This window comes from Astatotilapia calliptera, chromosome 22, assembly GCF_964374335.1.
Source record: "Astatotilapia calliptera chromosome 22, fAstCal68.1, whole genome shotgun sequence".
NCBI lineage: Eukaryota > Metazoa > Chordata > Actinopteri > Cichliformes > Cichlidae > Astatotilapia > Astatotilapia calliptera.
The window spans coordinates 7,278,092-7,305,056 of NC_137442.1; the positions used below are offsets into that span (position 1 = coordinate 7,278,092).

Here is a 26,965-nt window from a genome sequence, read left to right on the forward strand (position 1 = left end):
GGGGAGGAGGTGAGAAAACTCCATGATGAAGAGGAGGAGGAGCGGCAGGAGGAGAGGGGTCTCTTTATTGCTTTCACAGTTTGTTTTTTGTGTCACTGACAGATTGGGTCTTGGATGTTTGTCATAAAGTGGTTATATCTTTGTTTATTAAATGTTTCTCATAAATAATTCAGCTTAAAAGTATTTCATGAAAAGATAAAACAGATTACTGTAGCTTGACTGAGGCAGAGGGAGGATTTGCAAAGTGGTAAGAAAACACGACTTTTGTGCGCAGATAAGTGAGAGTCATTGCCAAGAAAAGCTTATCGCGTGTTTGTACAGAAAGCAACACTGTGTGTGTGTGTGTGTGTGTGTGTGTGTGTGTGTGTGTGTGTGTGTGTTCAGGAAAGACGCTGTAATAAACTCCAGAGACATGTCAGAGATTCTTCTATCATCTGCTACAGCTTGCAGCCGGGCATGAATGTGTAGTAACATTATACATTATGACTCCTCTACTTTTCACGAGCAGACACATCAGAGGTATCAAACCTCTTAGCTGTGCTTTGTGTGTTGTGTATTTATGTGTATCATTTCCCTGGTGAACAAAAGAACCTCTAAAATTACACCACAGGAACCAAAAGTTATGATTCCAACATTTCTTCAGGGACAGAGGCGTTCGATGGAGCCACACAGAGATAACATGATGTTGAGGTAGACTTAAGTCACAACGTTACACGCAGCGAGGAACATCTTAACTCATAAATCATCTCTGCTGCGTTTTTCTTTAAAAAAGGATAAAGATTTAGACTTTAGCACTGACGACGCTGAAGGGGACTAAAAACAGAAAACACCATCAGAGCTTGGACCTGGGTTCTTCTCACAGAACCTGGTACAGTAGCTCTCAGGTATTTTGTAGGTGCAAAGCAAAGCAGACCCACATCTGCATGTTTTTATGTGGACTAATCAGAGCACTGTGTTGAAGATATGTGGACAACTCTTGAAAACGAGTATTAAACTATTGAAAACTGCTGCCAGTGTTTGTGCTTCTTGCATACTTTCTGTTCAGCAAATCAGCGCTGGATTTAAGCGTATCGTCACCCAAATCAGGATACGCAGATCTGGCTTTTCAGAAGACCGCATGAGAGCGTCTTTCTGTCACCAGCAAAGACTGTAAATCCCACTTTGGGCCACCTTAGCTGTGAGGGGCTTTACCTGCCGCTGGCCTTGTCCAGCAGGTCAGACCATCTCTCTGCTAGACTCTGCAGCTGGGTCTGGATCTTCTCTCGGTCCTGAGAGTCTGCTGTGGCTGCAATCCTCTCTCCTTCAGCCTGGATCATGTCCACTGTCGGTCTGCGGTCATCTAACAATCTCTGGAGGAGCTGAAGGACAGGAACACACACTTAGCGAAGTTTGGAGTATGAACGAAATAACAGACCGCATTTCAACAGCAGTGGAGTCTGGAAATGGATCATAAAGTTAAGTAACACCTGATTAAAACAAAAACTGAACACAATAATGAAGTTGGCTTTAAAGCTTATGCATTAGAAGTCATCTGTTTATCTGCTCAATAACACTACCTAATTAAATTTGATAGTAATTACATTTCTGTCAACACGCTCTCATTTTCAAATCAGAACGTGAAAGCTAATCCGTCCATGTTTGTCAAAGGGCGGCGTGACTAAAATCAGAAAATATGCCTCAACAAAGCATGCAAGTCTGTGCTAATGTGTCTGAGGCGTGAAAGGAGTGAAGGGAATCAGAGAAAGTCTCCTTTTTTAATAAAATCTATTTGTCTGATAGTGCAGGTTGGCCGATATCTTTTCCATCTAAACTGTTAAACATTAACAAAGGCTGTTGTCACCTTTGATCGGACTGTTTGCACATTAAGAAACGACGTCTCTCATTGTTAATTCCTTCCTGCTTAGATATCAGCCCCACTCTCCCTGCTTTGAACCTCTGCTGACAGCTCGGCTTCAGAACGCACCCCCCCTGCAGGTGACGTGACTCTCCGTCACGGAGGTAAACACATGTGATTGATCGCTGGCTGAGACTACGGCCCCATATGTGCACAAACACAGGAAATGTATGTAGGATAAACAAGGGAAGGAGTCTGACTGTGTCTCTGAAAACAATACAACTCCACCATGTGTGCACATATGTGTGTGTGTGTGTTTTTATGCCAGTCTCGCTGGCAGACGGTCCGCTGAGGCCGTTTGGATGCCAGTCAGACGGACCATTGACCGAGTGTACATGTGTTTGTGTGCATGCGCTCGTCATTCAAATAACTTTTTGAGGTTGTTTGAGGATGAAGGACACTGAGGACATCTGAATAGCATAAATAATGCTGCTTTAAATCTGTGAAATTTAAAATCAGAGCAGACGCGGAATGAAAGCCTCACTTATGACCTAAAGCAGGGGTGCCCAATCCCGGTCCTCGAGAGCTACCGTCCTGCAGCTTTTAGATGCATCCCTACTCCAACACAGCTGAATCAAATGGTTTGATCTCTACAGCATGCCATCATGTTTGGCAAAGGCCTGATAACAAGCCATTCATTTGATTCAGGTGTGTGGGAACAAGGATGCATCTAAAAGCTGCAGGACGGTAGCTCTTGAGGACCGGGATTGGGCACCCCTGACCTAAAGCAACTCACTGATGCTGCTGCGTGTTGTGCTGCTTTACTTTACACTGAAACTGTTCTTCATATTTTCCCTCCTCTCTCATCCCTCTCGTACCTTTTGCTCTTGGATCTGGGCCTTGACCACGCGGTACTCGGCCGATGGAGGCTTCTGATTCGCTACCAGCTCCTCTGTGTCGCTCAGCCAGCTGAGCAACGGCTCCAGAGCATCCTGGAATTTCCCACAATGCAGCAGGGCCTCCTGCAGCTGGGCGATCCGCTCTGCCACCTGAGGACAGCAGAGATGATTGTGAATAGGGAAACAAAAGTGATTTGTAGGTTTAATAGAGTCAAGAGGTTATATCTTGGGATAAAGAAAGAGCCAATAAGCTCCAAAGGAAGTCAATCCCTAAAGACTTTCATGTACTTATGCAGAATTAAAGAGAAGAAATAGTCATGTTAACAGCTTGGCACTTAACTAACAGATTTAAAGAATAGTGAGGCTTATGACGAGTTTACTTAATACAGACTCGTCCACTTGTCAGGTGGATTCTGAGTAAACTGCTAGCTGGTACCCTTCAACTCAGATATCTGAAGCCATGAACTAGACTGCATGTTTGTTTCTTGGTGCCTTTTGGAGCATTTTGAATCAAATTCACTCTAAAAACAGTTTTCACTGCTGTGTGGTTATTTATAGAAACACACAGTGCATGAAGTGAGAAATTCTTTTAACATCTTTGTCACCAGTTTGCACAGAATGTGGAGGCAGCTTTCTAACAAAGCTTCATTCACTTCACCCTCTCGGCAAACTATGATAACACCTGGCTCCAAAAACCCCCAAACAGCCCTGCTGAAAATGCTAAACTTAAGAAATCAAAAGAAAATCTGTGACTGTCTACATCCACCTTTTACATATACGGGTAAATATATATAGAGAAGTATAACAACAAGCTGCCACTGCAGCTACAGTAAAAGGCTGAACTCAAAATGTGATTTAAAAAAAAAGGACAACGTTATAACTCTTAATTTTCTTAGTCTTTGATGTGATGCAGAAGACAGTGAAAATTAAACATCTTTGCTGAGATAATGAAAAACACACAGGAGTCGAGACCAGTACAGATGCACCAGTGAGCTTTAAGTATTTGGTTTTACCTTTAAACCATCTCCAAGGCTGAGTGCTTACAGTGCTTACGCTGCTGATTTTGGCCTATTATCTGTTTTCCCTACCTGATCCTGATGGTTTAGACCATCACTGGATCTTTTCTAGAGCCGTACCCGCTTGTTGAGTGAGTTCCATTGGAGGTTGGTGGTCTCCAGGTCGTGCTCCAGCGCCTGGGTGTCGGTGTGTTTGGCGGCGCTCTGGATGAGACCCTGACCCACTGCGTTGACGTGCTGCAGCTTTGGCTGAATGCTGTCTACCTGCTCTCTCTCCACAGCCTGAGAGGAGAAGGAAGAGAAAGAAAGGGGTTTGTCACCGACTGTTTGACTGACTTACTCCATCCATGAATTATTAAAAAAGAAAATAAAAAATGCAGAAGGAAAGAAAGAGTTTCAACTGTTTATTTAAACACACAGTTCAGCAGCAGTCTGCAGCCAAAAATACACCACATACTCAATCTGCACGACAACAATTGGAAGTGAACCGTCCCACTTTATGTGCCTACATATAGAAGTGGATATACTGGATAGAGAGGAGTGGGAGACAGGAAGGGAACTGGAAAAACGAGGGTGGAGGGAGGAGGAGAAAAAAAGGAGGGGTGAGGGGGGGATTACGAGGATTAGAGGTTTAGACGAGTAACAGGATGGCTGGAAAAGGCTGAGTTGACAACACACACACAAACCGTACCGTATGGGTGCACACAGCCCTCACTCGCTCACACCCCCAAATCCACACACAAACAGGCAGGCAGACCTACACCAACACACGTTTATAAAACATACACACACAACTTTGCCTGTCTGGCCACATTAATCACGCATGCACGTCACAGTGGAGGGCTGGAGCCATCTTGTGATGACAATAGAAGCAGCCATCCGACGCTAAAGACAACCAGACTTGACTTCCCAGGCCGAAAAAGACTGAGCGATAGCCAATAAGTCAGTCTCCCTCTCTCAGAGTAAAACTGTGTCACGGCTGTAAGCAAACACATTCTGCAGCGACGACGGGTCCCGTTTGGCTCACCGATGGAAAACTGCAAAGCTCTCCAGCAGCTAAGGTGTCAGTAGTAAACTGAGCGGTATTAATCTGCAAGTTATTTATCTCGAACTTGGGAAAAATAAAATATATTAGATTTTTGAAACCGTATATTGACAATCTAATATTATTACTCGTCCCGTGGTAACTGTGATGGGCGTTTTTCATATCCTACATTTCTTTCAAAGGCCCCACAAAAACATCACATGACAAACCTGTGTGACTTGACTATAATTTCCACATTTCAGAATCTGGAGTTCTTCCCAGACCTATAAATTCTTGTTCCTGTTTGGTTTATTAATGCTGTTTTTCTAGAGGGGTAAACAGTTTTCGCTGCAGCCTTACTGTGAAGAAAAATAGCCCCAAACCACGACCTAATGCAATAAAATGTCAGGACAAAAAGAATGACATTCTGCTAAATTCCAGTAAACCATCCTGTTATATCCAACAATTTGCCAAATCCGCAAGACAAGGTCGAAAATTTCACAGTATTCCACCAACTTTCTGACCAGTGGGAACGCTGCAAACCACCACAAAGGAAATCTTCTTGGCTGCCTCTGGGATGAAATCCCATCAAATGGGAATCCATGACAGTAATGCCGGGCTGAGGGGCGGGGAGGAGGGGGCTGTCGTGAAAACATTTGAGAAGTCCTGACATTTAGAATCGGTCCAAAAAGGGAGAATTAGGTCTGGTGGTGGTGGTTTGTGATGCTACTGCAGCCAAACCCCAATGGCCACACAAAGAGACACACACACACAATAACCAGATGTGCACATCCAGGCCACACATACACAAGACTGTGGTAAATCCAATGCCTGAGGGAAAATAGCTGGTGTTAAACACTGAGGAGAGGGGGGCTCACTTAAAGCGAGTGAGAGGAGAAAATGGGAAAATAAAGGTTTGGGTTTCAGGGAAATGCCACCACAGATTGGGAGCATTCACAGCTGAAAGTGTTACCAAAGTAATAATGTAATACTGTGTTAGATAAATGGGTCATTATTTTCACTATGAAATGTTAGATATGTTGTGTTTTTGTAAAATTGTAAGATGGAAAACAATCCTGCATTCATCGATTTAAAGTCAGGTGACAGTGAACAGGTGAAAGGTCAGAAAACTGAACTTTCCACAGATTTCTATTCAAAGTTTTTCTATTAGATTCACTAAGAATAATCAAAGGTTATCTTCAGATATCCGCATTCTGCTAAGTAATGTTTTTTTAACGTGATAAAATGTGGAACTAAAGAGTGAATTTTCTTCAGGCTTTTAAATTTATGATGAAAAATAAATCTCGAGAAGAAGAATTACCATTCAGGACATGATTTGTTGAAGTCTAAAGCTTTGAAATCCTTACACCTGGATTTATGATGTGCTGGAGATATTTACAGACTCGCTGTTGTAGCTGGACTGGAAGTTGTTGAGCTGCAGTTGGTCATAATCAAAGGCTTTACAGGTTTCTGCTCATCTGGTTTATATATGGCATCAAACTACAAGTCGTCCATGCCAGCACGCACGTGTGCGTTTGTGCGTGTACTTCCATATCTGTGTGTTTATAGGATTCTTTTTTGTGCAGAAGTGCTAATCAGTGTGTGTAATTATGTGTGTGTGTACACGAAATGACTAAGTGTTCTACAGGTATTAGTCGCTGTGCATGATTAAATATGAATGAGCCGTTTTTGTGTGTGTGTATTCCCGTCCAGTTTGGACACAGCTGTGTTGCGGCGATGGGCGTCATAGCTGCTTGGAACAGGAAGTCTGTCGGCCAGAACAACAATGACTTTAACCATGACCTGCTCCACCCTTCGCCTTATCCTGACGTGTGTGTGTTTGAGATAGAGGAGAGCAGAAAAGGAAAAAACAGGGAAAGTCCGCCCATTCATCACCTACACAAACGCACGCATGCACAGAGATGTATATAAAAACGTTATAGGTTGTGTGCGCTTGCATTTCTGTCTGCTCTCCCTCCTTTTTCTTTCTTTTCTTTCTGCCTCTACTTCAGCCGCCCTGCTCGCTCTCTTTCTCGCCAGCTCTGAGTAGCTGAATCTACTAAACCAGAGCTCTGGAAAATGTCCCACATACTTGTCATTCTTCTCTACCTCAGCCAGCAATGCAGCAAAAAAATAAGAATTAAAAATGCACCCAAACTCTCCGACTGATCTTACTTAGCTTTACTGCCATACTCAACCTTTCTCCTCACGTCATGTCATCATTCATCTTTCTACCTCCTCTCATCTTCCTCTCGTTCTCCCCGCCATAGCCGCCTCCTCCTCCCGTCTCCCATACTTCCCCTTCTTCCTACTCAAACTCTCCATCTGGACTGCAAACCCACACTGGCTTTCTCACTTCGGCCGCAGTTCAGCATGGACAGGCGATACAAAACACTGGGATGAAGGCGGATCTGAGTAAAGCTGGAGAAGGTTGTGAGGTGTTGATACAGGAGGCTAAATAAAGCTCCGTTTGCAGTATCTCAACAGTTTAAAGAGCTGGTGAAATGCTTAGAAATTTAGCAGCCAATTCCCAGATTTAAGTATTTGGCCTGTGCCTCAAAGGTTAACAGTTTGATAAGCGCATCTTTCAAAGAGGATAAATAAATAAAAGAAACTTGCCAAACATTAAATATTCACAAGTAAATAAGCAACAGAATCAAAGCTAAAAATACAAGATTTATAATTTATATATTAGAAATGTGACACCCAAAGACTCGCATCTGCTTCAACACAACCGAGTGGGAGCGGTGTGGTCACGTTCTGATTCAAACGAAAGCAGCTGACATCACTTTTTTCCTCCAAGGGAGCCACACCCAGTTAAAGAAAGCTCTCATGTAAAACAACTGTTCAAATTATTTGTCTGTATGTGCACCCCCACTGCTCGCAGCTGGAGTCTGATTGAAAAAAAACATGCTTTCAGGCCCTCAAGGAAACATCCATCATGAGATCACAGGCAGATACTGTCACTTAGTGATTAGTAGATTAATGAAATCATGATTTTAATGACTCCCAATGACTATGAAAATGAGAAAATAGAAAAAAATGCTTATGTGCTCAATCTGTCTTGTGTCATTAATCCCTTTCAGCCCTTTCCCCCCTAAAAGCCCCCTAAAAACTCACTCACCGTGGAGATGAGGGAAAAAGAGAGCCTTTGTTCAACAATAGTAACCTAGAGGTTAGCAAAAGCTTTAACATGGTTTCCAAAGGAGAATCCATGTTGGAAAAGGATTATTAATGATCGCCTGCTTGCCAGCACCTGTTGATTTTTCTGCACAAAAACATTCCCTACTCTGGGCATGCCTCCTGACCAAAACACCACAAAACAAAAACCCACAACTTTAACACATCCACTGGTTTAACTGGGCTGAAATTTATGTTGTTGCTGAAGTGAGCAGTCAAGCTATGATCTCAGTTCTGACCAAGAATAATGGCGAGCACAGTGAACTTGTGACTGTGGCGCTGATGTTTAACAACACGGATGCAGAAAGAACTCGCGATCCCAGCAGGAATATTCTCACTGGATCTCGAACTGGAATTTCGCATCACGGTAGCTGCACGGCGCATCGATCGCACACACGGCTCAGATTTGGAGCTGTGCGATGGCATATGTCGAGAACATCAATTTCAGATCGCGGACATGCTGGCTGTTAACACACAGCAGCTTTCCTTTAACTGTTACCATTACGGTTACAAACATGCACGAAAGAAAAAAAAAAATAAGAAAAAGGAAATTAATAACACACAGCACTTGCATCTAAAAAGATCTGGGCTCTGCAGGATGTTACTCAGCTTTTCCGACTTGTTATCGAGGCTTTAAAGTTGCTCTCTGAACTGCGTCCTCTCCTTTCATCTGCCTTTCCCTTCATAACTGATTTCTGTTACTATGAAACTTTGTGAGTGCTGGTGGTCAAATCACAAACATCTTCTTTAAGAGTGTCTGTGAAGCTACAACTGCTTGAAACTTGAGAGAAGGTGAGATGAACCTGCTGTGCGATGAAGAAGCGTACACGAGCAATAAAGAGAAAACCAACAGGAGAAAATGAGCACACACTGAACTGGTCCTGACAGCACTGCCCAGACTTGCTTTTCTTTCACCCCCATCCTTCCTCCTCCTCCTCCTCTCTCGCCTTTTCCCCTTCTCTTCCTGCCTCAGCTCTCGTCTCTCCTTCTCTTCCTGTCTTCCAGCCCTTATCCTTCCTCACTTGCTCCTTTCTCTCCTTTCTAATGGAACAAGAAAAGAGGAGAAAGGAGGAAGGGGAAGAAATCTGTTTCCCCACTAAACCGCAAAGTGAAAATGGTATTGTCGGTGAGGTTTTCCTTTAATCCACGGTCTAAATAAATCTGACACAGGGATGAAGGGAGCTAATAGGTTCATAAATCCCATTTGAAACCAGCCAACCTGTATTTGAACACCAACAAACAGATACAAATCTCATGCAAATGTGGACTGCATTCAAAACACACTGTCCCAAAACCTCGCCCCACTCCTTTTCTTCCCCTGTTCTGTCCAACCAGCAGTTTTTTTCAGGGGGGAGGGGATTTTTAAACATTTACTTCATTCACAGGATTAATCATCTTCTGCATATTTGTGGGATTTTTTTGTGCTAAATCACTCCCTGAGAGACAAAGAAATGGAGGAATTCTGAATTATTTCCATCTTTTTTTCCCGTCTCTGGTGTTTCTCTTGAAAAATCTCCCTGGATTTTAGTGCTCTGTGTTTTTAAGAGTTTGTCTTCTCGTTGATATCACAGAAAGAAAGAAAGAAAGAGAGAGAGGTGGGAGTGACACAGCATGAGGCAAAGGGGGAGGAAAAATATGTAAAAATCACTAAAAACACTACAAACATTTGATGTACTATTGATGTATTTTAAACACAACTACCTTCAGTTCTAGTGGGAGATCAATGTCTCCCTGCTTTTGCTTTAATGCTCCACATCCCCCCTCCCTCTCTTCTCCGTCTTTTGCAGGTTTATCCCAGAGGCGGATGTTCACAACCGGAATTATCACATCAATTGAAACACAAATGTATGAGCTGCAGACCTTAAGCCACCTGGCTCGATCTACCCCTGCTCGTCTGTCTCTCTGCTTTTTCATCTGCCTCTTCAGCCCGTTTGTTTCCACCGTTTCATCTTGTACTTGTTCTGATTTCAGCAACAGCTGAAAGCTACAGCAAATCTTTTTAAGACCCATTTATTAACGCCACACCGAACCTTTCAGAAGTCATTTCAAAAGAAATATTAAGGCGTTAAGCTGACAAAAGATGTCTTTCCTTCTAGCGGAACATAATTTATATGCAATGTGTAAAAACGTGCAGGATATAAAAAATATAATAATTCTAAAATGTTACAAATGTTTCAGATTTTGTTTTGACTGATCTGTACGGACTGAGAGAAGTTTGTCGCAACAAAGGGAAAAACCTCTTATGACTACAAACCAGCAAACTTTAGAACTGAAGAACGAAACCCAGCAAGCGCTACAACCTGCAGTTCCTCCAATGGCCACTGGAGGCCGACTCAAAAGCGGCGTTAACGCTTATGCACTGGTTAAAGACTTCATTTTTGGCCTCTAAAGCCAGTTTCCATTTCACAGCAACTATATGGTGGATGTCTGGATTTTTATTTTATTTTATGTTTTTAAAAGCTTTCTAGTCTAAATTTTATTAAGGCTTGAATTGAGGGCTGCACTGTATTTGTGATATTAGTGTTTTTTGGAGCATTTTTAATGCATTTACCTCCCAAATAATGTGTCCTGTTGTGTGTTTACTAGTGCTAACAAAAAACTCAAGCACAGACACGTAGCTGTGTCTGTGCAAAACGAGTTATAGTTTATGGGTGCAGCTTGCTCATAAAGCTTGGTCATAAACAAGTTGCTGTTAGCCTGGGTCAACACGTTCTTGCCACGTCTAAATACATTTTTATCCCAGGCCAGAATAAATATTTAGGCCCTCCTCAGATTTTTGCACTACATCTTGAAACAGTCTTCAGCGTGCAACAACAACAACAAGCGATGGCACTGTTGGGAGGGATGATCTGGATCTTGTTCCGTTTCAACATCAAAAGCACCACAACTAAATAAAAGGAAAACGATTCAGAGCATCAGATTTTATAGGAGCCAACAGAGACGAGTAGCTACACTCCTGAGGGAAGAGATCAACCCTAATCTCAGTGTCATTCACAGCATTATACAAGGTTGGATGCGGTCATCCGTGACGCTGTAAAACATCAGAGCTGAGTCATTTTCACATATTTATTGACTCTTAAAAGTCTCCTGTTGTTCTCAGTAATCACCCCCCCCACCCAACCTTTTTGTTCACAAATTCCATTCTGCTCATGAAGCTTAACTTGAGGCTTCAACATGAGAGTCTATCAACCAATGAGCGATGTCATTCATCCATCTTTTACATCCACTCCGTAGCGACTACCTCTGATGTGAGCCTTTAATCATTTAAGACCCTTTTAAGAACTTCAAACCTGTGTCTGCAGAGAGCACCCAAAGACAACAAAATGTTAACCATGAAACAAACTCTTTCAGAACTGTCACTCAGTGCATAAGCTGCCATCGTTCAGCCTGTCTGTACTGTATGTTCCCTCGCTCCAGTTCATCAAACAGCATGCAAAGCTCGTCCATCTGTCTGTCTGTCTGTTTGCGGGACACGCATACACACACTGTGCTTTAAAATGAGCTCCATGCTAATCCAAAGACCTTCTGCTTGCATCTGCCTGCCAGCGTGGCTCTCTTATCTTTGTACTAAGGCCTCGTGTACCACTAAAAGGTGCTTCCCTGTGAAAACAAAAGCTTCCTCCACCCTACCTCCCCTGTCGCCTGTGTTTTTGTGCCTGCTCCTTTGTCTTAATAAACTCTGTCAGTTCATCTGATGGTATCTGTCCTCCCCATGGTTGTCACATCATCCCTTTTCAATTAATTTCTATCAGCAACTTAACATGAAAATTGCCTGGTGTTTGTTTAAGTGTACGCACTGGTTTTAAACGAGAGCAGAATATTGAAGTGGGAGGGAAGAAATAAAGAAAGAAGAACAAAGAGCACGAAAAAAAAAAGACGTGAAAAAGACGAGTTTAACGAAGAGGAAAAAAGTAAAAAGCAGAAGCAGAGGTGGACACACCGAGAGGCAAACAAGACAAAGACTTTAGAGGTCAAAAACAAGCAACAAAGTCCAGCCCACAGTTTGAGTGTTAGTCCTGACACATCCTTATCTGATATCTAAGTTTATACTCCCCGGACAACTTCACACACTGTTTGTGCAACCATGCTGGCAGAGGCAGGTCCACTCACAGAAAGCCGCAGTATTTACCTCTCACCTCTTTATCTCAGCGACAAAAGCATCCAAGCATGCATCCAAGCATGCAACAGTCAGTTGAGAAGAGGAAGTGTGAGTCTGAATACAAAACACACAAGCATGCATTGAAAAGAACCTCTTTGGTCACCTTTCAGGAACGTGAACAGAACCCTAGAGTCAAATTTCCCGATTGCTGTCCATTAGTCATTACTGTGATACAATAAACAGCACAGTGTTTCCGTGGCAGCGGGGTGTTACTAATATGCATACTGAGGTTCAGGATCAGTGCAGTGATCTTTAAATTATTTTCTCAGAAAAAAACCCTGCTAAAGTAAATTCTAGTCATCTCCTTCATGAATGAAAGTTTTAATTGGAGCTCTTTGTATATCTAAGTTGTAAAAAGAATTATTACAGACCTGAAAAGGTCTCATACAGATTTAACAGCCTTCAAATTCTACACTACATAAATATTTAAAAGGTAAGTATAGTCAGGATGTTGGCTTGACGAGTGGCAATCCTAGTTTTACCATTTTTAGTCTTAAAAACATCATCCAGAGCCTTTTCTTTCCTCCTCTGCAACAGGCCTGGTGTCATTTCAGGTCACCTGGAGCTCAGCGCTCTGTCCTGCTGCAATTCTCCTGTTTTACATCTGAGGAGGGAGCGAACATGACATCTGATTGCATTAAACTGAGGCCAGAGCAGCTGTAACTGCAGGGAGAACAAACAAACGAGGACTGATAACACAGAAATCAGTTACACACCCAACCACACACTCACCAATACACGGCGTAATGTACTCTTAAACCCACACAGGGTACAATAATTCGGCCGTTACCCAAGAGCAGCCAACGTTTACCTGGATAAAAAATATAATGTAATAAAACACGACCAGGAGCCTGCGTCGTCAGCGTGGCAGCAGGTGCATCAGCGACCACTCAAACCGCACATTGCTCATACATAATGTACGCGATGAGAAGTAATTACCTTTTTTGCCTTACCTTAAACCTTAAACCGCTAGGGTCATCGTGTTAGAAGAATTTCCCAAAACAAGACGACATTTTTGTTTTATAAGCAATACACTCACACACAGACATTACAAACGGCTCGCCTCTCTTCATGTATGCAAACATCTCAAAGGAGATATGATAGATTTGCTAATATCTTTAATCTCTGAAACCAGCTTTACCCTGTTCGAGCAGCTACGGTTCATTATCAGAACTGCAGCACATTTTAAAAACACGTGAGGAGCAAAAATAAATAAATAAATTCTGAGTCAAGAAGCAAATCTAAGCCAGACGCTGACACCTAGAAAGCAGGACAAGCTGTCAAACGTGCCATCACGATGACATAAACCCATATAAATACACACCTCCGAGATAGAAGACCCGACGCAGACAAAACAAGTCGAATACTGAATGCAGATAAAGATGAGCGTGCTACAGTCACCGACAGGCCTCTGCTGCGAGTTTCAAGTCAGGCTAATTTTGCTGCATTTATAAAAAATTCATATCGGTAACTTGCCTGTGCTCCAACTCTGATCACAAACTCAGAAATCAAATCAATCCAAACAGAAAAGTCACCCAAAGGTCTCACTTGGTATACAAACACAGCCTCATAAAACACCTCAAGCACCTTTCTCACAAATAATTCAAACAACGGGGAAAACTTTGGCCTGTGTTACTCGGGAACACACACATACACAGACACACACAGCTGGGATATGAGCAGCTGCCCTCACTCTGTATGGAAAACAGGCGTTCGGTACTCTATATACAGACAGCATAAACACAACAGCAGCACGGCCTCGGGGGAGGAGGTTTTCAACTCCGCATTTGCGATCAGCTCTGCAAGTAACCTGCAGGCCTTGACCATCTCGCAAATAAAAAGGTGATCAATCAAATGCATGCAAGTGCGGATCCAAACCCAAACACACACATATTATAGGTATAAACAGAGTAGCCCTGAGGCTAGTTTCCCATGAACAGCACAACCCCCGCCCCGCTTAGCATCATATTGCAATAATTTAAAGCCCTACTACTGAAACACAACTAGCTAATTATGGCGTCTACATAACTTCTCCACCACTCCCTCCCTCCACATACATTTTCCATGCCATGTCTACATCAGTTATTCTCAACACTCGGCTACCTGACCCAATTCTTTTTCCACGCTGTGCCTCTGTGTGCTCACATGTACACATCTAATGGATCATTGCTAAAAACACATTTTTGATCTTCTGCTGGCAAACTTTTTTTATTAGGGTAAATTTTGATACCAGTAAACCAGGAGTTTAATTTAATGCTTTCTCTTTGTCGGCATGGCATTTATAGACACTGGTCTGTTCCAAATCAATCGGTTTTAGTGCATTTACGCAATCCCAGATATCTAAATGGCACAATTAAACGACACAGCAGCACAATGTGTTATTGTAAATGGGTCATCTCCGAGCACAATACGAGTTTATGTACTCTAGATTTACCCTGGGTCAACTCAGAGTATGAGTCCAAAACACTCAAAAAGAAAAAAAAAAAAAATCAAACACCTTGATGGTCAAACTTTCAAAATAAAAGCATACCTCTGATTGTGTATCAGGGTTGAAACACGGTAATGCAGTCGAGTCATTCTCTGATTCAGTACCACGTTCTATTTCTACAAGGGGGTCTGCGGGTGAAGCTGTGGGGCGCTCGTCTTCCTGGGGCGCACAGGCTTGAGCTCGGCTCGTCTCCGTCTGTGCAAATAGACTCTGTAGCAGACCTGGCTCAAGTTGGTCCCAGGCCAGGTCTCTGCTCGTGAGGGGAGGAACGTCAAGAGCGGAGCCATCTGACTCCCAGTCACTGTCACCTGTCATAGAGCCCAGGACAAACTCCACCCCGTCCATCCCGGACTGGGTACCCTCAGAGTACGAGTCCAAGTCTTGCTCCTGAGTATCCTCACAGGCTGAGCCAACATCTGAAGGGCCGGGCTGGGGGCGTTCAGGTGCTGCCATGTAAACAAAGCTGTCAGGCGAAAGAAAGGATCCCTCTTCCTCCTCGGGGTCTTGGCAGCAGGGTGGTTTGGGGATAGGACTGGGAGGAATTGAGTCTTCAATTGGAGAAGGGGGATAGTCACTGGGGTACTGGGAAGGCGCAGACACAGCCAGGTAAACAAAACTATCTGATATTACAAAAGCTTCAGAGTCTTTAGAATCCAAACATGCGCCACAAGAGTCTGTGTTAGAAGGTGATTGAGGTGAAGAGGCAGGTGGTGCTGAGTGTGTATGCTCAGAGTCTGATCTGGGGGTGCTAGCAGTCATTTTGGGTGTGGCTTCTGGATCTGGGGCTAGTTCAGATGTGTCCAGTACTGAAGCTACATCTGTGGGGACATTTAAGTTTTCAGTGTCTGATCCAAAAGATGTCCCCTCTGGGTCAAATATTATTGCCACAGAAGGCTTAAAGTCTGAGGGGACAGGAGCGTCATGACAGGAAGTTTGAACGTCAACATCCTGTATACATTCATCGTCGATTTCTTTTTCAGCCATGTGCGGAGGCTCAAGGGAGTGATCCATGAGAACTCCCTCGCTACTGTCCAAACTCGGCTCAGATTGGTCATACACATCCCACTCTGTTTCTAACTCCTCTTCCTCTTTCAATTTCCCTTCATCGTGCTCAATCTCTTCCTCCACATGTTCCACCTCCTCAGCATAAGGGTTGAGAGGGCTTTGAGATGGAGAGGAGGCTCTCTCTTTGTAATCCTCTCCGTCATGCTCTGATGACGCCCCGCTGTCCAGGTCTGTCTCAGTCTGTGCAGCTTTGTCTTGTTCACAGTCTGTCTGAGTGAGGTTACTGGTACCAGTTCTGTCTGGCTGGGATAAACGGCCCCCGCTGGAGTCTGTATCCAGCTGCTGACCAAGTGCAGAGTCTGTTGGGTAACTCATCTCCTCTTCCTCTACCTTACTCTCCTCATTATAGTCAATGTCACAATCTTCATCTATGAAACCATGTTCTTTTTTGTGGTCTTGTGCTTTAATCAAGTCAAAGTTTATAATTTCTTCATTGTGCTCAGAGTGAATTATGTTCGAGTCTCGTGTGGTTTTATCTAAACCAGGATCAAGACCATCAGGCTCTGTAAAATTAAATGCATCTATAGGAAGAGTTCCTTCAAAATCTACACAGCCAGTCTTTGCTTCCACCTCTCTATCCTCTTCCTCCAAATAAGGAAGCGTGTATGGGTCGAGAGGCTCAGGGTCCACACTCATCTCCACTCCCTCCTCTCCTTCATCCTCTTGACATTGCCTCTCCAGCTCTAAAAAGAGGTCATCTGACTCTGCTCCCGAGCTGGGACAAGGTGAAGCACTGGGGACCTCAGGACCCCCAAATCCAGTAGGGGGAGTCAGCACAGGCCAATGTCCAGAAGAGCCCGTTAAATCCCATCCCTCTGATTCCAGTGTTTCCCTGTGCCATGCCTGTTCAATGATCTCCCTATTCTCTAATTTAAGAACAGCCTCCCACTCCCTTTCCTCTCGCTCAGCTCTCTCCTCCTCTGCTTTATCCCTTTCTTTTTTCCAGGCCTCCTCCTCCTCCTCAAGTATTCTTCTAACATTTCTCCGCTCCTCTTCTTCGAGCTCCTGAAGAATCCTGTGCTCATCCTCCTCAAATTTGAGTTCAGATGCTGTGCGTTCTCTGAGATCGCCACCCTGAGTACCCCATCCAAGCAGTCCCTCGTCACATCCCTCCTGACTGATACAGGGAGAGAGAGGCAGACCTCCATATATTAGCCCCTCTTCTTCCTTCAGGAAGGGAGATGGGGGGTCTAGAAGATAAAGTGACTCTTCATCTGTGTTATTATCCTCCCCAAGCAAGGGGGGTAAAGGAGGGAGTACAGGGAAGTTGTGTCTCAGGCCAACTTGAGTCCTTTTCCCTGTTGTTATGCTGCGGGGCCAGGTGCGGGCCTTGGTAGGGGGGCAGAAGACTGGTTTTGGTGGGATGAGAGGGGCATTGTCTCCCTGGTCCTGGTCCAAAAGAGGAGAATCCCTCTCTGAATCTGAAGTCTTGACCAACTCAAAATGCTCCTCTGGGATCTGTCTAACTCCAGCTTTAGAAGAGCTAGCAGTCCGTCTGTGCTCCTCTCGTTTTCGGTCTACCTGTCGAGACACACTGGGGCTGTGCTGTGGTGTATTTCCAGAAACCTGCAGTGCTCGAGTCTGACTAAGAGCAGGTAGCTGTTCTTTTGAAGGAGATGGCATTGCGTGGGCCTCCCTCTGTTGCTTCTGAAAAGCAGGATGAACCTGCTTTTGCCTGCTGAGAGGATGTTGAAGAGGAGGCAAAGGGCTGAGTGTGGGTGTCAGCGACGGTGAGGTGGGGACAGGAGGAGTGTGGGGCGCAGACGATAATGGAGAGGGTGTGTAAGGTGGCAAGGAAGGCATGGAGGACGTAGGGGTAGATGGAGGGAGGTGAGAAGGAACAGGTTGTAGAGGAGAGATGGGAATCCCTGCCCCAGACAAACGTTTCTCTGCCCCCTCAGCAGAGGACATCTCAAGTCTTTCTGCAAACTCAGGATAACTCGGGGGCATAAAGGCTTTCCAAGATCGCCGGTTTGGATTGTCTTTCTTATCGCTTCCCTGATGACGTCTCTTAGCCACTGCAGCCACCCCACCAACTGCTGATGAGGATGGAGCAATAGGCAAGCCTGAACCTACGATACTAACAGGAGGTGACATAATCTGAGCATCACCAGTTAGCTTTAAGGCATCAAAGATCACCCTCTCATCCAGTTTCCTCACACCTCCGGCATTGTCTGCACTCCTGGAGACGAAAACACCACCTAAATCAGCTGCAATAGTGCCATTGCTGGATAGCGTGCTTCCCTCTCCTCTCACCTCCCCACCTGAACCCAACGTACTCCTGGAAGGTTGACACAGTTTGGTCCCTTGGTCAATCTGCTCATTGATGCGCATGGTATCATAAATTGATCGCTGGGGGACGTAACAGTCCTCTATGTACGCCTCGTCCTCATCACCTTTTCCAAGGCAGCGAGGGTTCTGCCTCAGACAGTCTGGACGGCTCAGGGGCTTCCCCATTGTGCTGAGAGTTAAGATGCAGGTATGGCACAACACTTAAAGAAATTAACCGAGAAAAAAGGTAAATTAAAAAGGAATCTTTGTGGGAAAAGATGTCCTGTTCCTTTAATTGTCCCTGGTGTAATGATCCACAGAAATAGACAGTCCATGTGGCTGCAATCCTTCACATTTGGAAAAACAAAAAGAAAATTAAATTTTCCATCCACAGCGTCATGTCGACTATGCAGTCTTATGTTCTTTCTATGTCACTTCAACAGCTGAGCACTTCCTGTGTCTTTCTGAGATGCTGTGTGGCATCAGCGGGGGAGTGAGAGAGACAGCCCACCCCCTCGGCACCATATTAATCAGCAGCTCTGTTTATTTCAAAGACTGTTAGGAATGAAAAAATGGTAGAGGGATGAGCACGGGGAGGAAGGGAAAGAAACGGTCGTCATTTCCCCCTCTGAGTAGTCCAAGGTGAGGCAAGCACCATGCAGATAACATCCCTTTGTTTTGCTGTCTGAAAGGCAAAGCAATCCCCTCTCCTTCATATTCAAGTATAGGCACAACAACTCATTCCTCGACTCCGGTTATACTCCCATGCAAGCTTCTAGCCTCCTTCCTTCCTTTCTTCCTTTCTGGCCTCCTCTTTTCTCTGTGGCACAACAGGAAAAGGCTAGAGCTTGGACAACTTCAGCAGCCTCTGAGAGGCAGGCATGGAAGTGTAAAAGTCTCCTTTTAAGGTGAGAAAACCCACTCTCAGTTATATAAAAGAAAGGCTGCGTGGGGTGCAAGGAACAGCAAAGTACTAACTCCAAGAACACGTTTCACTATTATCTTCTTATTTTCAAAAATATTTCTTGCAGGGAAAATACAGATAAAATCCAGGAAAGAAGAGAAAAAGTTTGTATCTTTTAAAGGATTTTTAAGGCAAAAAAAAAAGGTGCAGAAGAAAATGCATGAAAATAGAAATTCCTTTACCAAGTCAATGCCACTTTGTGGTCCAGTCACTGTTCAGGCAGTCTTTTTCTGTCCTCCACTTTCATCACAAAGAGTCAGTGTTTATGCCTGCAGGAAAAACCCTGAATTTTTTCCAAAACGTCTCATCAGTATGATTATCAGTCATTCAGTCTTTAGTGAAAGAAAATCCACTCCGTAATCCATACAACTATCCCGTATTTAATGAAAATGTATCCCGAACAAAGAGAAATCAGAAGAAATCCTCATCCATGCTTCAACTCCTTTCTTTTATCCTGCTGTCTTTCTCTCTTATCCTCGGATCATCTGCAGCTCCAGGGGAGAGCTGGTACCGTGGATCGAAAGCAGGCATGCTCCTGGAGGGGTGAGGCTGGAGTGAAAGAGGGCATCTGGGGGTAGAGAGGAGAAAGGAGGGGGGCTGGGGGTTGGATCCTGGACCAGCCAGGCAAGCAGGAAGGCAGGCGAGAAGGGCAGAGCGGTGAGTCGTGGGACTGTATCCAGAGGGCAAAGTCCCAGACAGCCCTCCCAGCTCCAGTCCGAGCTCTGCTTTGCAGGCAGGGTCTTCCCCCTCTCTACCAGCAGACAATCCCAGGATACGCTCCCTTCCCTTTCGCTCTCTCTCCGCAGCCTTCTTTCTCCTGTCTCGACTCCGTGGTGAGAATGAAACAAAGTGCCACGCAGTTCCTCCTCTCTGCCTTTGAAACGTGTGGGCTCCGCAAGCTTTCCTCTCCCTTTCCTTTCTCTCACAGCCTCTGTTCTCAGGCCACTACAGAGCTGAAATGGTTTGCAGCTGCTAAAAAAATCTCCCTCTTTTCCTCTCACTCTCGCTCTCTTGCTGCTCCCCCGCCTCACCTCACCCTCGCTCTCTCTCTCGCTGGCTGCCTCCCTCGCTACTCTCGCTGTTTGTGTTTGAATTCAGCTCCGTTTGTTCTGTTTCCTGCACTGGTTTTAAAACACAGGAAGTGCTCCAATCATGCTGGTTTCCTCTCCCTCAAAGAAAAAAAAAAAACCCACACATGCGACAGAGGCAGAGAGAGAGGGAGAGAAAGAGAGAGAGAGAGGTGTTAGGGAGTTAAGTAGCGAGAGAAAAGGAGGCAGTGTGCTAAGAGGGAGCGTGGAGCCAGAGAGGGCTGTGCAGAAGAGGATTACCAAATAAAATTAGCAGATTAGATAAAGGGATGCTATTAAAACCGTTTTAAAATAAATAAAGGGGGGGGAAGTATGAATTAAAAAACCAACTATATGATAACCCAGCTGAGAGTTTGCTTCATGCAGGCACTATAATACAGTATCTCACTAACACTGTCTGGCTGCCACTGTAGCCAGATTTGGTACTGTGGGAGAGAGAAAAAAAGAGAGAGAAGGGGGCTAGCGATGTGAGCAGGCTACATTCACGGCTGCATTCATCACAGCTTTGTAATCCACTCTTAATTCTCCGAAGGGTAAACCTCCTCCCTCCTCCTATGAGGACAAAAACACTGTCCACACAGAGGGAAATGATACAGAGTCAAAGAAAAAGAAAGAGAGGAGGGAGGAATGGAGGTAGGGAGAGGAGGGGGTGGGACTGTTAGCCGACGGCAGAGAATGAGGCTTATCAGCAATGAGCCGTCGCTCTCTTTTTTCTCTAAAGCAATAGTCCAGGCTGAAGGCAGACGAGGAAGTCCAGCCTGTTTTTATTCACTCCATTACTGCCCCTGTTGTCAAAGAGTTTTCCCACGTTTCAGTTGAGTCACAAGTTCTCTCGGTGTCCAGTCCAAGTGATGGTAGCAAGAAAAAAAGAGGGAAAAGAGCTGCTCGTGTAAAAAATAAATATGGAGAAGACACAGACACACAAAAGTCTGTGATATTCACAGGCTCCACTTGTGCATTCCCCGTCTGCGCCTTCACTGAAACCCAACACGGCAGAGGAGTGTGTGTGTGTGTGTGTGTGTGTGTGTGTGTGTGAGAGAGAGTGTGAGAGTGTGTCAGAGGGAGACACCAAGGGGCCAAGAGGAAAAGGGGCTGTGCACAAAAAAAACAAAAAAAAAAACAGGAGAGGAGGAGGAGGGAGCTTCTTCAGGTGGCCGCAATAAACCACCGAGCAGCAACCCACTCAGTCAGAAGGGGGATACCAGCTAACATGGCAACATGCCAAAGGTAGAGAACTTTAAGCCACTTTGTTTTTCTTCTCCTCATCCAAAGTTACAGGCTGCTCAGTGCCAGTTGTGGTGGTTCTCGTCCTCCTCCTCATTCTCTGGTTCGTCTTCCTTTTTCAACACAACTGTTTGTTTAAAGCAGCCTGGCAGCTGATCTGAATCGAGGAAAGCCTACTTTCTTTCTCTCTAGCTTACTCCACTGCTTTGCAACGCCTCACAGCTCCCTCATTCTCAACTGTTGCACAGATCAACCCGTGGCTTGCATGTCAAATATGCTAAATACTCCACTCTTTCTTTTTAACTGCCCTCCCTCCAAATACCCACCCCCTCTCTGTCAGTTGCCCTGCAGCTGTCATTGCCGCGTCCAAGGCAAACGTCTTCATAGAAACAAAAGGGGTTTGTCACAGAGTTCGCTACACACACCCACACGCGCGCGCATGCATGCAGCGCTCGCAAAATCTCGCGTGACCCACGGCTAACTGACAATCCCCTCTACACAGACCACAACAAGGTTTAAAGCCAAGCATTCGCAGATGTGGGCCAGCTACCAGGAGAGGAGGAAGGACAGGCACTGAGGGGAAAAAGTAAAAACAAAAAATGAAGAGTGGAGGAGCCAAAAAGGACGATGAGGGGCTGGTAATTAGATTAGGCTAGTTTAATTTATTCATTTAAATTAACCCTACCCCCTCTTTACCTCATTGACTACTGACAGGCCGCATTGTCTGTGCCTCCACCCGTGCCCCCCTGGATTGGCTAAAGATTAAATTTGATTAGTCAAGTCCTCTGCGGATCCACTTGCGCTGCCCTGCTTTACTATGATTTCCACTCATTCCTCAGTCGTCTCAGCTAGTTTAACAGTCACACAGTTGATGGGATGAGCAGTAGCGAGGCTGTTTAGAGGCGGAGAGGAGTAAAAGAGCGTAAGGATTAGGGCTTTAATTTTCCCCGGGGCCGATCCTGTGGTGCAAACTTTACCGAGGTGCAGTGTGCACTAAATGGCCTGCTTTCCGAGTTAAAGGCTCACACTGCCTTTGTCTGCACCTAGAGGCTTGAAACCACTTAGTGTGGCTAAGTGACATTAACACAAACACAGGTGGAGGGCATAAAGTATGTATTATTGACTTTTCTGGGTCGTTTATTTGCTCTTGGGGGAACACCTGTCGACAGGAAAATATACTTTTTTCCCCCCTCTCCCTCCTCCTCCACGAGCCAAAGTAAATCTATAATCCGTCTCTTCAAACCGCTGCCATTTAATGTCATTTTCCTCGTCAACATCTTGCTTTTCAATCTCCCTCCCCCTCTGTAGTAACCTGGTAGCAGGAAAAAAAAAGTAACTGCCATCTCCATCACCCTCCCTTTTTCCAACTCTCAGGGGTAGTTTTATATTAACTAGCAGAGCGTTTCACCTGCCTGTGTGCATGTGAAAGCATTTATTGTTCTCAAGCTTCCTCAGTCTGAGAGAGAGAGACACACAAAGAGGACAAGGACCCACATACAAAAACACCACGAACACCTCTGAGTAAAAACAGGCACGCACAGCCACCATCGCGCACAACATGTTCAATAAAAGCACCTGCCAATCACATAAACACACCAATGATGGTCATAATGGTAGTTTGAAACTTTGCAGATTTTCGGGGCCGATTTGCTTTGTGTGTGTTGCAGGTAGGCAGCTGCTTGTGTGCATTTCAATTTAACGGTAAATTAGCCTGCATGTGAACACACACACATGCATAAACACAAACACACACACACTCTTTTAGGAAAACAAGAACTTCACACTCTCCCCAGCCAAACCCTGCAGTGTGTTTTCATTCAGCTGGCAGCCAGCAGTCTATGTTACAGATGGAGTTTAACGTCCATGTGCGATTAATGCAGGAAGGACTTTCCACATTATAAACACTTTGGAGGTCAGCTCTCTGAGGTGGATTACACCATTTGATCAGTTTTAGTGTGTAAAAATAGGCTGATCCTCCGTTTTCAGTGACCTCATGTTTCTCTCTCTCACCCACACACAGCACCTGTGAGGCAGCCTGCCAAGGAGTCAAATCCAGAGGTCATCCCCCTTTTTCTTTCTGGCATGCCTCCTCTGCTGTTTTTATTCGAGCCTCTTCCTCCTCCCACACATCCACGTTCACACACCTGACTCGCACTCACTGGGATCTTACACCACCCTCCTGGCCCAAAAATCTCTCATTCAGTGTGTTTGCTCTCAGCCATGGCATTTATTTATTGTTTATTATATGCCATCATAAGGCGGATGACAGTCGCAATAAGCACAAGGTAAACAACCACCATTACAAGCTTTACGGTTGACTACATCACGAAACAGCAAGAATTATATTTGATACTTGTTAGGGTTCACTGTGCTAATGTTATGCTAACATAGCTGTTTTGCTAGCGATCATGTAGCGCATCATTATATACCAGCTAGTCCAACTTCAGTAACCCCACAAACGTCACTGCTGTTTACTTTTCTGTCTTCATTTATGTTGGAAGTGATAGCAGAGCAGTACGTTTGAATTTTTCAGAAATCTCAGTCAGAACATGCTATATCACGTTTAGGTGGAAACTAGCGAGCTAACTTCCTGCTAACTTCTAACTCCGCTGAATTTAATAAATTCTGTTTTCATGGATGCCTGGATGTTAAACTTAATTGTTACACCTGGTAAAGCAGCAATGCTGATCATTTTATTAAAGATGAAAGAATTTAGACAGTTTTTAACTCTCAGTCATGCCGCAGTGTTCGTTTGACTTTGGGACCTGAAGGGGACGGAGTTTTGGACCCAGATTACTCCACGAGGCTCCTGACTACGGTAGCCGTAATGCTCCGACAATCCATCAAGCAGTGCGGCTTCATAGCTTACCAAAGTTGTGCTATGGATATGACGCCGTGTACCACATAAAATTGGTTAGAGGTCAGTAAACACAATAAGAATTCGTACATACACAGGGTAGATTTTTGAGAAAATTAAAGGATTTTAAGTGCGCCTTATAGTGCAGAAAATACGGTACAGTTAACCCAAGGTTCAGAAATGATACAGCTTTTATTCTTTTTATTCAGCATAAAACAGTGAAAGGTTACAAAGAAAGCAAATGCTTAACTTGTGAATTTAGAAGCTTTTCTGTGTCCCTGAGAATGTCTTTGTTGTACTAGTCGCTAAATGAGACCATAGAGTTTGTGCATTTTGCTTTTGCATAACTTCAAAAATCATCAAAGCTGCATCAGTTTGTAAAGATCGCATTGCTGGAAAAAGCCGGTAAGCACCAATAACTTTTCCCACACCACACACAGATCTTATTTACTGTGATAACACAAAAATGAAAGCTTTTTGTCTAGGAAGCCAGCATGGCATCAACTTCTGGGTTTGCCTAGAAAAACAAGTAAAAGCTGCACAGATCTGCTGTGTTTCACATCAAAACTCACAATCTGACTCAAAACGACAGTTTGTTTCTTTTATTTTTGGCAGCGCTGCTGTAACGCATGAAGAAAATGGTTTGCTGGTATGAGCAAGACCTTTTGTAAAAAAAAAAAGACAAGTTGTTTGAAAGGCTGTATACGTTGGTCTGAAACGTGTCTATAAAGTTTAGCAAATATTATATTACACTGTTAGCTTTAATGCCTCGATATTTGGTGCAGAGGTCATAAGAATAAATGTTACACTAATTCTTTTCTAAACATTTTCAAGTGTCAAGGAAGTCTATCTTGGCTTGACCTGCAGCATTATTCAGTTTTATTATGTTTATTTTATTATGCCCAGTATTTGGAGAGAGAAGAATGATATCGAGTTCCATCTTATCGGGTCCTGTTGGACAAGTTTTGTGAAAATATTTATGTCAGTATTGTCGAATTTCTCTGAACTGAGAGAAAGAGCGAGGAAAAAAGCGAGAGCGAGAAGACCGGGCTGAGCTGTGGCATACCTTTCTAATTCACAACAGCTGAAACAATATAGGACCTGAGAGGAGGGAGGCCAAGACACACACACACGTATATATGCGCGTTAACTCACACCATCCCGGACACATTTTGATCACAGAAAAAACAGTTGCTCACTTCTCAGTCGTTTTCAGATGTATACTGAAGTGAAACATCTGTGTAAATGTGTGTGTTATAAAAAGGTCCAGCCGAAAGGCTCAGGTTTTAGGATAAGATAAATTATATTACTTTGATCCAATCGGCCTCTCAGAGGGACAAAAAGAAAATGCAGCAGTAAAAATAAGAGTCATGACCTCAGACACACACTGAATCTGTCTTTGGCTTACACACAGACTCACACACTCTCATTAGACACGAATATGCAGACAGAAAGAGATCAGAGAGACAGAAAGTAGTCCAGGAAAATTCAGAGAGCCAGTAAACAGAGTTGCCGTCCAGATGATGTATGACTTGGATTAGGCGGGGAGTCATGGGAGGGTTACTGGGTTCTGACACACTGAACTCTACTGACAGCACACAAACTTTTCAGTTCCATTAGACAAGCCGAACTTCAAAAATATAAGGCTGGGAGCATCGACTGGATTCACTCTTTCAGTATCATATGTTTTCTATTTGTCAGATTAAGTGAAATTAATCACCTAAACGGTTTTTACTGAATCCACTGAAGGTGACTTCACTGCTCCTGCTTTTGATCAGGACTTGTTTTGATGTTTCAGGGTTTTTTTTTAGCTTTAACATTAATAATAAGTTTTTATATTACACCTTTACATTTGTACGCTGACTCTGTGTGTTTGTGAGTGTATTAGTAATGTTACCACTGTTCTTGTAGTGCAAAAGAATTTTGCTTTTCTCTCAAGAGTCATGGTTAGCTGGTTAAATTACAAAGAAATTACACAATCATAAATATGTGAAAGTCAAAAAAAATCTTCCCAAGAAGTTTTATCTAGGAATGTATGACTAACTGGAAAACAGCACAACATTTGGGGCGCTGAAAGGTTCAATATCTGCATCCACCTTACTGCTGCTTACCAAAGGATAAAGGACTAAATGCGCAAACAACCTTATAGGTGAAAATAGGCCATGTTCCAGCTTCACAGCGGGCCAAATGACGACCAGTGAGCTACTGGCCCAGTTTGGCTCGACTTCTACACCCATCATTAAATAGCTGCTGACACAGTCGGTGCGGGGAAGGACAGTGAGTCACAGGCTTGCAGATTCTTGGAGGACTGAAAACTAGCGCATGGCGAGGTGGAGAGGAGAGACGAAGGAGGCTGACACAGCGGAGAGGAGGAAAAAGGTGCGAGGGAGGAGGATATGGAAGGGGTGAAGACAGAGGAGGTGCGCAGGCATGATTTAGAACTGGGATTTTAACAAAAACGTGTGCACACAAGGACACACAGATGCCTGCTGTGCCGATGTCACCCAGACTAACCAGCCCTTCCCAGGAATGTCCATCTGCAGTTATGGGTTTAGAGCCTCCTAACGCCCCTCTGCTAAATCACCAGTGTGAATATGTGTGCGCGCCTTCTCATCCCACCCAGAGACTATGTCAGCTGCTTAGGGACGAGGGGAGCCAGGGGCATGCAGAGAGATGTTGAAGCCACACCCTGATGTGCGTGTGTGCGTACTTGTGTGTGAGGGTGGGGTGAGCAGACAGCTGAGATTCCGGTTGCAACCCGAAAAAGACTGGAATTAGAAGCATCCTCTGATGCGCAGTGCATACACACCTCTCATCAGGCCACAGAGCAACCCTAAATACAAACACAGATTCCACGGTAGCGCATATGTGAAAACAGGATGGCTAAGTATAAACA

The 26,965-nt window shown here is 44.4% G+C and overlaps 1 protein-coding gene across 4 annotated transcripts in view; it reads right to left on the reverse strand.

Annotated features, from left to right (window-relative positions):
- macf1a (microtubule actin crosslinking factor 1a) overlaps positions 1–26,965 on the reverse strand; it is a 235,137-nt gene that overhangs the window by 28,526 nt on the left and 179,646 nt on the right. For all 4 annotated transcript variants that reach the window (XM_080296149.1, XM_080296146.1, XM_080296147.1 and 1 more), the window contains 3 exons: positions 3,870–4,031; positions 2,713–2,883; positions 1,192–1,358 (listed from right to left, as the gene is read on the reverse strand). In XM_080296149.1, the coding sequence (XP_080152275.1) occupies positions 1,192–1,358; positions 2,713–2,883; positions 3,870–4,031 (500 nt within the window). The remainder of the gene's footprint in view (positions 1–1,191; positions 1,359–2,712; positions 2,884–3,869; positions 4,032–26,965) is intronic.